Source organism: Odocoileus virginianus, chromosome 24, assembly GCF_023699985.2.
Source record: "Odocoileus virginianus isolate 20LAN1187 ecotype Illinois chromosome 24, Ovbor_1.2, whole genome shotgun sequence".
In the NCBI taxonomy this organism is placed as follows: domain Eukaryota; kingdom Metazoa; phylum Chordata; class Mammalia; order Artiodactyla; family Cervidae; genus Odocoileus; species Odocoileus virginianus.
Window position 1 is genome coordinate 11,435,870 of NC_069697.1, and position 13,444 is coordinate 11,449,313.

At 35.5% G+C, this 13,444-nt stretch overlaps 1 protein-coding gene across 5 annotated transcripts in view; it reads left to right on the forward strand.

Moving 5' to 3' along the window:
* Positions 1–13,444, forward strand: part of TMTC2 (transmembrane O-mannosyltransferase targeting cadherins 2) — a 392,263-nt gene that overhangs the window by 245,841 nt on the left and 132,978 nt on the right. For all 5 annotated transcript variants that reach the window (XM_070454288.1, XM_070454287.1, XM_070454291.1 and 2 more), the window contains 3 exons: positions 8,453–8,538; positions 9,065–9,249; positions 10,339–10,417. In XM_070454288.1, the coding sequence (XP_070310389.1) occupies positions 8,453–8,538; positions 9,065–9,249; positions 10,339–10,417 (350 nt within the window). The remainder of the gene's footprint in view (positions 1–8,452; positions 8,539–9,064; positions 9,250–10,338; positions 10,418–13,444) is intronic.

The window sequence follows — 13,444 nt, forward strand, 5'->3', positions numbered from 1 at the left end:
GAGGTGCTCAGGCCACTGAGCTTTTACTTCATTGGGCAGAGTTCAGTTACATGACCAAGGCTACTGTACCAATTGATTTTGATTCTTTGTATATATTTAGTGGCTTGTGCATACTAGGTGCTTAATTTCTAAACTCTTGTATCATTCTAAACCTTGGCATTACTGCAATTAATTCAAGCTATAGTAACTTACTTTATTTACAGCTTCTGTTTTTAAAAAGGACTTTTGAGTTTCACTCCATTTACTGCTGGGATAGTCACTTGAGACTTTTGCCTGATATCTACTTTATCAAGCAAGATTTGGGGGCATTTGTGTGTTATGAGTTTAACAGGCTATTAATTATCACTTCTGTCTGTTAATAGAGATTAACAATTTACTTTTCCAAATATCTTGTTATGAACATAGCCTAAAAGTAGGCATTAATCTTGAAATAACAGAAGAAATGCAACTCTAATTTCACAATTAAATTATATAAAATCTCATTCTTTGAGTCATTAGCTAAATTAGGAAATTCGACTAGGTAATTTGGATTAATGCAAAGTTTGACTATGATGCCAAGCCAATCCTAATTAACTTCAATTGGGAAATTTCAAAGGCATGCATACCTTAGGAAAATGTTGAACATCCGAAACATATGTGTCTATATCTGAGGAAAGAAATCTTAGTTACAAAGTACCTACATGTGTTAAAGTATAATAAAATAAAATAAAATTCATAATAAAAGGCACAATTGAAGATGAACATGATGTTTTTGTTAGTAATTGAACCTTAGGCATTATTAATTATTTTGTCAACCATTGCTATAAACATTAAGCTATCTGCTGTATATATTTATTTTTTGGCTTCTTATCTTTTTTTTTATTTTTTAGTTTGTATTGGGATATAGCTGACTAACAATGTTGTGGTAGTTTCGGAGGAAAAAAGAAGGGACTTAGCCATATATATACATTTATCCATTCTCCCTCAAGCTCCCCTCCCATCTAGGCTGCCATATAACATTGAGCAGTGTTCCACATAAGCTATCTACTTTATTTTGATGACTAAGAATTCTTGCCCAGGGAGTAGCAAACAACTTATTACTGAAATATTTTTAATATGATCTAAATTTTAAATTGCCTTAGCTATTCAGTTTCCAGAAAGTTCCCTACATAGATAGTCATTTAATTTCCATGAAACTTGCTATTACTGCTACTGGTAGATGAAAATGCTGTCCTCTGTAATTCTGGTTTTTGTAAGCATAGTGGGCTTGGTCTGTCTGGAACTCCATTCCCTGCACACTTGCTTTCTGTAGATATTTTATCTGGGCTTTCATCATGGAAAGGTATCCCTTTTGTGGATTTCCAGAATACTTTACATTTCATTTACACTGTATTGTGAGTGTTTGTTCATATGGCTTCACCATGAAATAGCTTATTCAAAAAATATTGATCTATGTTTGGTAATCTTCTTCTCAATATTTAGTATGTTGTAGGCGTGCCATAAATTATGTTGTAATGAAACTTGAAAAAGAAAGCTGCTGTTCTTTGTTGTTGTTTTTCATTCACTAAGTTGTCTCCAACTGTTTGCAAGCCCATGGACTGTAGCACTCCAGGTTTCCACGTCCTTCAGTCTCCAGGAGTTTCCTTAAACTCATATCCATTGAATTGGTGATGTCATCCAATCATCTCACCCTGTCATCCTCTTCTCCTGTCCTTAATCTTTCCAAGCATCAGAGTCTTTTCCAATGAGTTGGTTATTTGCATCAGTGGCCAAAGTATTTGAGTTTCAGCTTCAGCATCAATCCTTTCAATGCATATTCAGGGTTGATTTCCTTTACGATTAACTGGCTTGATCTCCTTGCAGTTCAAGGGACTCTCAAGAGTCTTCACTAACACTACAATTTGAAAGCATCAGTTCTTTTGTGCTCAACCTTCTTTATGGTCCAACTCTCACATGTGTACGTGACTACTGGAAAAAAAAAATAGCTTTGACTAGATGGATCTTTGTCAGCTAAGTGGTGTCTCTGCTTTTTAATATGCTGTCTAGGTTTGTCATAGCTTTTCTTTCAAGGAGCAAGCATCTTTTAATTTTGTGGCTGCAGTCACTATCCACAGTGATTTTGGAGCCTGAGAAAATAAAGTCTGTCACTGTTTCCACTAATTCCCCATCTACTTGCCATGAAGTAATGGAACCAGATGCCAAGATCTTGGTTTTTTGAATGTTGTTTTAAGCCAGCATTTTTACTCTCCTCTTTCACCCTCATCAAGAGGCTCTTTAGTTCCTCTTTACTTTCTGCCATTAGAGTGAAATCTTCTGTATATCTGAGGTTGTTGACATTTCTCCCGGCATTCTTGATTCTAGCTTGTGATTCATCCAGCCTGGCATCTCGCATTATGTACTCTGCATGTAATTTAAATGAGCAGGGTGAAAATACACGGCCTTGTTGTACTCCTTTCCCAATTTTGAACCAGTCCGTTGTTCCGTGACCATTTCTAACTGTTGCTTCTTGACTGGCATACAGGTTTGTCAGGATGCAGATAAGGTGACCTGGTATTCCCAACTCTATAGAATTTTCTATTTTACTATTTTTTAGTATTTCCCTGGTCTTAACAGTTCATGACACTATGTAACCCACATCCTGTTCACCCATGGTCTGTGTAAGTCTCCGCTTCACTCAGTGCAATGCATATTCTTGAAAAGTATACTTTTCTTCTGCTCATGTGCTTTATTAATACCAACTTTGAACACGTCAGATTTCAACCATTTTAAAGACCTTTGTTTGAACCTGAGGCAAAATGTAGCTTTACTTGAAGTTTACTATGTTTTTGACAGCTCTATATTGAGGGCAACTTTCTATTAATACCAAGAGCCACTGACGTTTTGTTTGACTGTCCTGACAGTGGTAGGGAATGGCATGCTTTAAAAAAAATGAGAAAATATATTCTTCTGTATTTCTGAATTAAAAGTAAGTAGAAATGATGATGAAGTTTTTATTGAAAAAATAATTTGTTCCCTATATTTTGCCTTTTTACAATCTATGTTCTTTATATAGTTCATGTATGTGATTATCAAAGACGGGAGGACCCTATATTCTAAAGAAATGCATTGCAGTTAGTACATATGAAATACTAAATGTAGTTTCTTAACCTGAGCACTGTTGACATTTGGGGCCAGAGATGTCTTTGCTTTGTGGTGACTGTCTTGTGTCTTCTAACATGTTTACATTTTTAATGGCATACCTGACCTCTATCCACGAGATGCAAATAACATCCACCAGTTGTGACAGACATACACATTTCCAGATGTTGCCCAGTGTCCCCTGGGTGACAGTCATCCCTGAGTGAGAAGCACTGTGCTTAAAAAAAAAAAAAAAGTGTTCCCCTTCTGTCTCTGTCAATATGTAGAATCAGCCAGAGATCGTATGCCTATTGATACTCACTGTTTGTTTTTAACTATGTCCAATCCACTGTTACCATGGATTTGACTGGTATTCATTTATCAAATGTCTAGAGTCTTGTGATTGTTAAAAAAAGGATATTTAGACCAGGACGGAGTTGTTGGGGGAGACTAGGATGATGATGGGCAAAACGTTCACAGGAAAAAGAGTCTCCACACACAATGGTAATTCCTAGAACATGATCAAAATCAGGTTAACAAAATGCTGAAACAATTTAAGACAGGACATTTTGTTGTTTTTTTCCTTTAAGTAAAGTGGTCTTTAGTCTAAGTATTAGAGTGAATAGTACTTTGTACATCCAGTTGTGTTTTCTTCCTTCAACTGTAACAAGTATTTATTCTTTCAGTTTCCCCAATTTGTATTCTTCACTGACTGCTTTATTCCACTGACTGTGGTCCTGAAAGATAAGTCATTTGGGGGAAAATATGAGAAGTAATATATTTCAACCTATTAAAATACACTATAATATGTCCATCTTCACATAAAGGTGTGTGCCACTACTTACTAGAGATCAGCAACATTTTTTCAATCTCTTACCCAAAAGACACTTTAAGTTTACATTAATGAATAGCATGGGCCAGTTTCCTTAATTGTTAAGCAACTTCATATAATATGAGTAAAACTATTTCTTACTGAATTCTGGTTTGATGGTATATTAAAATGTACTGTTGTTTTTAATGTACTACATAGAAACTTAGACTCTATTGACATGATCAGCATGTAAACACACTGTGTCATCTATTTTAAACAGCTGTGGAAAAGCCTTTGCTATGAATGCTCTATTAAGATACAGATCCTCCCTTATAATCTGACAGCTGGGCTTGAATTGTGGGACACTTCTTGCTAGTGGTGTGTCCTTCAGTATGTTGCTAAATTTTTCTTACTCCAAGTCCATCATCTGTAAAATGGGGCTAGTATAATATCCTGTCTCACAAGATTATTGATGAGTAATAATTAAGCTAATATATGTAAATGTAAAGTATTATATATAACATTATAAGTGCCAAGTAAGTTTAGCTCTTTCTATTACCACGACTTATATGATGTGAAGGACTTCTATCCTACTGTCCAATCTTCAGTAAAATAAGGAATGGATTCAGTAAATGTGGAAAGCAGCAGGAACAGAAGCATCATTGTTACAGTGCTTCAACTGACCCAGATTCATCCTGAACTGACAAAAAATGGCAGTTTGAGTCCTTTGAATTGAGCATCAATTCAAGTTCACTTTACACAAAATCTGGAGAATTTTAGAGCAAATGAAGCCATAATCCAGAACCCATGCTTCTAGAACTGAATTATCTTCTCTCTCCTTTTTTACTTTCAGAAAGAGCATGGGATTTATTGTCAGAGAAACTAGGTTCCGATCCTGCCTTTGCCTCTTATTAACCATAAAACCTAAAGTTTAGTTGGTAAATTCTCTGTAGACCCCCTGTGTAACATGGGGCTGATGATGATACTTTTTATTGCTGACTAACTATTGCTTACTTTCAACTCTCTGCCAATGGCACTTGGGCTCCTTGAGTCTTTCCTTGTCCGTTCCTGAACTAGAGTGGTGTTACTCCTCTGTCCTCTGTCATAGTAATTTTCCACACCATTTATTTTCTTATTTGTCTCCCTGAATAGATGGTGCATCCACAGGCAAGTGCATTTGCCTTGTTCATGTTTGCAGCAGGCGTACTAGGGTATAGTTGATGCTCAACTAAATCCTTAGCCATAAGAAACTGGTCACTATAGGTGTCTTAACTTGGACTGCATTGTTAACTTTATTCAGATATACAGAGGGTGATGCTCTCTAATTCAGAGAGCTACTTTATACATAATCCTGGTGATTTGCTACTACATCACTGTGTGTGACTAGTTTTCTCCAAAGAACGAGGCAGGCTGGACAGGATTGTCTAGGAGTGGTTATCATGTAGTATTTTATGAGTTGGAAAATGACACGACTGTAATACATCAGCATCAGGGAGCCCATGAGGCTGAATACATCATTTTTAAGATTTATGGGCTTTAGGCACATTTTCAAAGATATGTGCTCATCACCTCATGTTCTTTCTGTCTAGCCTAACAGCATATTTGCCCTTTAGAAATGTAATTATATGCAGACTAATTGCGGGCAATTGCAGTTATTTAGGTGACAGGAAAGATAAAAAGGGCTCTGTTAGATCTATAAAAGTGAACCTTGAGAGGCCACAGTGAAGAGCCTTAGAAAATAAGAATTGGTAGGCTTTGGAGACTTCTTTAAACTTGGGCCTTGTGAGAGTGAGTGTAAAGTCGAGAGTGATAGCCAGGTTTCCGATTTTAGGCAGTGGCGTGAGTTATGGTGCTGATTGCTGAGGGAAGATTTGTTTCTTCTTTTATCTATCTCATTTATCTCTTTATATAATTTTAAGTGGGAGATATTGCTTTTGGGTTTTGGATATATTGGTTTTGAAATTCCAACAAGCACCTAGATTGACGTGGCTGAGTAAGGTGCTGGATTTTCAACAGATCTGGCTGTCAGGAGAGAAATCACTGTTTTAGAATTGAGGATAGTCAGCATATGAGCTGGATATATGCATATTGTCATGCAGAGACTACTTATCAAGAAAAGGAGAAAAAGACAACGATCTGTGAATTATCAGCCTCTTTTAAAAAAATAAAGATGGGCTTTTCTTCATACTCTGAAGTATAGTTTCAGGGATATAGAACTAAGGAAGACCAGCTTTCCAGAAGCTCAGGAAACACAGAGTTTCAGGAAGGAAAATGGGTTTAATAGTCACAAATGCTACAGTTGAGTATGTCGTTCATATAGGCAAACTCTTTGGGGAGTTTAATTGTTAGTGGAAATTTGATTATGACATTTCAGCTGAATTCTAGGAAAGAGCCTAGATTGGATTTAGGGGTAAATGGGATTTGAGTCATTGGATACCATTATTGAAAAAAAAGAACCTGACTTTGGAGGGAAGCATGACAGTAAGAAGTAAAGAGTTGTATGCAGAAATGATAAGGTGGTAAGATTTTATCTTCTCCCTCCACTAAAAGGCAGACAAACATTTTTGTAGTCTTGAGGGAAAGGAAATTGCAGTGGGGAAAAAGATTGAAGATAAGGGATAAGGAGGGGCTCATGGGAGAGCTTTAAATCCTAAGGAAAGTAGGAAGACTTGGGTTAAGATAAATTTCTCTTTTGATGACATTAGCTTTTTATCAGAGAAGAATTGCCTCTTTATCTACGCCTCAAAGGAAAGACACTTAAGATTGTAAATAAGTTTCTGAAATGAGATAATATATATGAGCTTAGTTAATTGGAAAACATTTTGTCTAAATTATTTTTATAAAGGATATTATTTTTTGTGGAAAGTATATGTGTTCTTTCTCTTTGTCAATTTTACTTGCTTTTAAAGACAACTGAACATTTTCACAGACTCTTGAATCCTGCAGGAAGCTTTGTTTTCCCTTGTACCTGGCAGCAGAAAAGTGTACTTAACAGCAAAGCATATCAATGTTGTAATCAAATTGTTGCTCTAAAGTTTTAATAAATATGTACATTTCTGTGAATATGTAACTCTTAATATGATTTGAAGTGGTTTCATCTATTCACATGGCTCTTTTAACAATAGAAATAATGAGGTTAATCTATGCTAATAAAACAAGTGAACCAACTTTAATTTCAAAATTGATTTACTTCATTATTTTTCAATCATGCCCATTAAATAATAAGCTGAGTATTTTAAAATACCCTACAAAATGCTAAGTTTTTACCAGTAGGCTTCTCATTTTTCAAACCTCCATTTTACTGCCTTTTGAAGACCTCAGGAGCTGGCAAGTGGAACCTGCAGTTTGAGGCTGATGACAGTAGTACTCAGGTCCAAGAGAGGTGCCAAATGCCTGTAAGACGCTCGCTGATTTTAAGAGAGCAAAGACAGGTCACAGAGCCCTTTGTGAGAGCTTTCAGAACTTAGTCCCAGGTCCCTGATGCTGTATTTTCATAGACATAATAGTAATGATTCTCACATTGGTCATGAGGACAAGGGTCTGGAAACGCTGGGATAATTCGTGTGGCTAGTCACGGCCGAAGCAGCCTCCTAGGGAGGTGCACAGAGTCTGAGGGTCTGTAGACAGAAGCATGTCTCACAACAGTGAGCTGAAATTTGCTCATGTTATGAAATTCAAGCTTATTTGGCCAAATCCAAATAATAAAGTAACTATGTGTATGGCCTTCAGTCTGTGTTCTTTGATGGAATCTGATTAGATTCTGACTCCATCCTGTTGATCCAGGTTACCTGTTGCTTTTTGGGCAATTGTGGGCCAGTATTTCCCAAGCAATAGGGCTAATGGGAGAGGTGTCTTAGGTTTAAATGTGTGTGTGTGTCTATATATATATATATATATATATATATATATAGTTCAGTTATATATATGTTTAGTTCAGTCGCTAAGTTGTATCCGGACTCTTTGCAACCCCATGGACTGCAGCACGCTGGGTCTCCCTGTCCCTTACCGTCTCCTGCAGTTTGCCTAAGTTCATGTCCATTGAGTTGGTGATGTTATCCAACCATCTTATCCTCTGTCTCCCTGTTCTCCTTCTGCCTTCAATCTTTCCTAGCAGCAGGGTCTTTTCCAGTGAGTTGGCTCTGTGTATCAGGTGGCCAAAGTACCGGAGCTTCAGTTTAGGGCTTTAGACAAGTTTCTTTTCTAAAGTTATGGAAAACTGTGCATGTTCTGAGGAGAAATGCAAGTGGTTGGTAATTCTAGTGGGAGAGAAAAGACTGCTGGCAAGGGGAAAGTTCAGTGAGGGGTAAAGGGCTTTTAAAAAATACTTCTTAATACTTTCTAATGCAACGTAAATGCAACTGATACCTCTCCAAACATTTTCTTTCCTGAGGAATCATTTCCTTCTATTCAGAATTTATTTTTATAGTACCAGGTCATTTTTATGACCCCATTAACCATTTTTATTTTTGAAATATAAAATGAAAATTTCTGGTTTTATGTATACTAATACTGTCTTGTCTCCAAATTTCTATTTTCCTCATGCAGAGGGTTACTTCTACAAGAGAACAGCAGGTTTGCAGAAGCACTACACTATTATAAATTGGCGATTGGGAGCAGGCCTACACTGGCTTGTAAGTGCTATTCAAGTCCTTTTAAAATATCTCTTTCTTTCTCCATGAAAATGGTGACCTAAAGCTTCATGGGTTAAAAAAACATGATACTACTATTTGTGAATACTTTCCAATCAAATTAAGACCCTTTAAAAAGTACATCTCTCTCAATTTTAATGTTTTGGTGTCTGATTATCATTTTGATAAATTAAGAAACATACAACTTTTATTCATCTAGTTTCTTAGCTCAAAGTATTCTGACACTTTGAAGGCAGAGACTACTGTATATATTATAATATATATATATTAGTGACACCTAATACATTTATATATTAGTGGTACCTCATATATATACATATTAGTTATACCTGTACTTTGTACTACATTATTGTTCTTTTGTATGTTTGTTCCCTGGAGGTTCATTTCTTGGTTTTCTTTTCAAATCAGAAATAATGCATAAAAATGAAGTTGAAGTAAAAATAGCTTTATTGTTTCCACAGTGTACATCATCTTCTCTCATTTATATCTCCACTTTTTTACCCTTCAGCTGCATATTTAAACACAGGTATTATTCTAATGAACCAAGGAAAGACAGAAGAAGCCCGACGCACATTCCTGAAGTGCTCTGAGATCCCTGATGAAAACCTGAAGGACCCTCATGCCCACAAGAGCTCGGTCACCAGCTGTCTGTACAACCTGGGGAAACTCTATCATGAGCAGGGACACTATGAGGTCAGGCCAGGACCTCTCTGCCCTGCTCCTCCCCTTGTTCTGATCTGGTCTCAATGATTTCTACCTGTGATCTCATTGTAGGAACACTGATAATTTAAGACGCTAGTTCGTATTTTAATAAAAGAGTTTTATGGGGAAATTCTTCTGGGGAAAAAATCTCTATTTAAACAAAACACATTTTTTTCAGTATGATTTTCTCAGAGTAATATAATGACTTCTTATGAAAGGGAAATAGCATGCATTACTGCCCAAGTTGTTTGCTTACCATTTCTTTGAGTTTATGATTTAAGACATGTTATTATTGTTATCTGTATTCATTGCCTGATGTTAAAAAAATACACTTTTTTATACTCTGCATGTTAAGTGATTTGGTATAAATCCTATTTGTTTCTTTTTATTCTTTTAAACACAATAATGCAATGAAAGCTAATTTTATTGTTTTCTGAATTGGGAAGAGGGGGAAAGTGATAGATACAGGATCTTGTACAGGAAGTTAGGAGGATTACTTAGTCCTGTGTTCCCGATCTCTTACATGAAGCCTGCCTCCATGGGTTTTGTCTCTCCCATTCGATACCAGGACACACTTTCTCAAACTGCTCCCCCAGAGACTCTTACATGATATTTTAAGACTGCAATCTGAGGATCAGGATGCCATTTTTAAAATAATTGCATTTCATGATCTCAGATTGTCTCAGTAGCTAGAAGATTGATTAGTTGATATTTTATTTAGATTGTACTTATTTGCTTGACTTGAAATAATGACGAATTTTAGAGGACTATGGGTGACTCCAAGATATAAATTTTTCTAGTTGTTTTTATTGTATAATCTATGTGAATTGAGAAATTTAAAGAGTATTGGTAATATTTGACTCCTTGTTAAACTTATTTTTTTATATAACCTTCACTGACTGGGTTGAATGATTTTATTCAAGAAATTGAGGTAATTTGATATCAAAGAATAGCTCAGTTGAATTTTCCTCTAATGAACCATTTAGAAAGCAATGGAATATTTCAATTTTGGAAAGATGTTGTTATTTTGTTTCAGTGAATAGCCGTGTACTTTATTTCTTTTTCTGTTTCTTAAATTAGGATGCCCTTAGTGTATACAAGGAAGCAATTCAGAAAATGCCTAGGCAATTTGCCCCACAGAGCTTGTACAACATGATGGGTAAGTAAACTAGTAATATTTTAATTGATATTTCAGGGATCTGTGGAAAAATTAAAACCTGTACTTGTTTTAAATGAATCTCTAATAAATCGTGTTTTAATCCTCACTAAAAATAACCCTATTCACAGTTGGATGTCACATTTAAATTTTCACAAAGCACACCTCTTCTAAGAGCAAATAAATATTGTTAATATAGTGATTCTCAACAAATTGCCTGGATTCCAGAGTTGTTGAAAGGGGGCTCATAAACCAAAGTGGGTATCAAATATTAGCTAGATTCTTGAGATTGCAAATGATGAATAAAGTACATATAGATTTTGATGAGCTTATCAAATTTCTGATAATTTTTGATCATGTTATTTTCTTAATCAGAATATTCTCAAAAGTAACCATGCTGGGATATAGAGATTGTGATTTTCATGCTTACAATAGATGAGAATGAGCCAGCTTGTGTGGTTTGCATTGATAAAGGTTTGGATTGCAAGAGGTTTTTTTTCTTTTTCCCCTCCCAGGGTATTATTTTAGAGTAAAAGCAATACTGTGGAGAGTATAAATGTTCTAGTACAGTCGTTCCTGTTTCTACATTGAGTAATTAGCTCAATTTTCTAGAAAGTACTGCAAGTGGGGGCATTGATTTTTCTAGGTGCAAGAGGTCAAGAACTAGAGTTACTAATAAAATCTGCCTATAACCTGTGATTTGTTCATGACAGTCTCATAGTAAATTGTTAGCACAGTTATTTGATCATCACACACTTAAAAACCATCTGTTCAGTATGTGACTCTTGAAAAGAATCCCCCAAGTTTAAGATGTCCTGTTGATTAACGTTGCTGTTTCTAGATAGGGGAGAGAAGTGAGAGGACTGTTTTTGTCTTCCAATCAAATATTTCTTTTTCTCCCAAAGTACAAATTAAACCTCAAATTTTCCTTTCATTAAACCTGGCTAAGGTTTTAAAAAATATTTCTAAACCTTCCTCATGCATATTAACTATATGTGACTACATCATTTCTAGTATTATTTTATACTTTTGTATCCTGTGATTTGAGAAATTTGATCATAGCCATATGCCTCTTGAGTACACATAAAAAGTCCCATGCCTTCCCTAACTAGAAAATATGTGCCTGGCAAGGACACTCACTTCTACTTTTTTTTTAAACAAAAGAAAATTTAGAAATGTTTTAGAGCTCAAACAAGGCACACATCAGCAAAAAGAAAAAAAAAAAGATTTGGAAGAGGTTAATATATTCATCTGTCTCTTGAATCCTGACCCTAGTTAGCCTGGACAGCAGCAGGGTGATTTAATGCTCCTGTTAAAGAGAACACTGAAGAATTTTTAGTTGCTATTATTTTTCTCTTGGATATTATCACTAAAAGGTAAAATCTAGCTTCCTTCATTCAATGTACTCTTGTCCTTACCATCTTATGAGGTAAATTGACGCCTTTCACTATTTGACATTTTACTATTATTTTGTCCACCCAGGTGAAATGTACATGTCCATAAAATGTGTACCTAGAATATGTAGATGTATCAGTTGAATGGACTTTTCTGTGTTAGTGCTGGATGGTTATTCATTTCACAGTGAATATTGAAAGAACTGTGTTCTCTAGTTTTCTCTAAGGCATATTGGTTTTAGTTTATAATTTCGTTTTTAACACTAATGCTTAGGAAGGACTATTTCCCAATTTTCCTCGATTATCAATGAAGATCTTTTTCTTTAAATTAGGAAAGGACTCAGCGCTTTGGCAATAGACTACATATGGCATCTTCGTTGTTAATAGGAAGTGTGGTATTCACTATAGTTAACGATTTCAAAAATTCATTCAATTATTTTATGTAAATGCGTTTGATTGAAAATTCAGCTGTTACCTTGGGATCTGTGTCTCATATGGTTACACAGATGCTGAGCACTCATAGGCAAAAAAAGATAAGTGTGTCCCTGGGGTGATTGCTTGGTTCTTTGTCTTATTTTCCATCAAAGAAGGAGGGAGCCGCTGTGCCCAGACTCTGCAAAGCCCTCTAACGATCTGCGAGGGGAGAATCTCAATATAATTTAAAATTCCAGATTTCTCCCGTAATTATAGTGGCTGCCTTCTGTTTAATTTTATGTGAAGGTCTGTCAGCTGACTAGCTTTTGCAGTTTCAGTTGTTCACGAAACTATAATTTTCTCTGAGAGTAAGTTCACCTCCTAATCAAATGGGTGATATCCTCTGAGTGTTGGCTTTGACTCCTAATACATTTTGATTAGCCCCCATTTGACAAGAAAAAGAGTGGCCCAGGAGATAAACTGCCCTATCGGTTCATCAGCTTCATTAGTCTGTCAGCATGTGCTGATTATCCTATCAAGTTTATCAACAGCCTTGAATATGTTTTCTAATTCTCATATTTGCATATTATTGGTGCCCTTTAGGGATCAGTGATGGATTTTAATGTCTGGCTAGGTTTAGCCTGCAAGTATTCATTTTTCTCATGGCTCATTCATTTACCCCTTGAAGACCACTACCCCCAAGCACTTGCATGTGTATATGCAAACATTTTTTTTTCTTTTATTTGGAGAGGTTAGGAGAAATAAAAGAATATGTTTGAAAAAATACAATTATATTTTAATTCTATTATTTGCTTAATAATGCAATTCATTGCAGCTGCTTAAAGAAAACAAACACTCTGGTCCTTTGTATTTCCCCTTCCCTTGAACATTTTATGAAAAACATCACTCCTTGCTGCATGCTAGTAGTTGACTTACCCTGAACGTCAAATGAGCCTATTTTTTGAGTTTGTGTATTAATAGAAAATAACAAGATTGGTTAATTCACTATCCCAGCTTAAAATTTTCTGTGTTTTATCATAAGACTGTTAATTTTTATTGTGGAAGTTTATAAGTAAAATTAAAAATCTACTCGCATAGACATTTTCATTATTCTCTTTGATTTCATAGCGTCAAGATGATTAAGTCACAATAATTGAGGATTGTGTCCCATCTAAAATTAAGTAAATTTATAAGCATGTACAAATCATTTTTTAAAAGATAT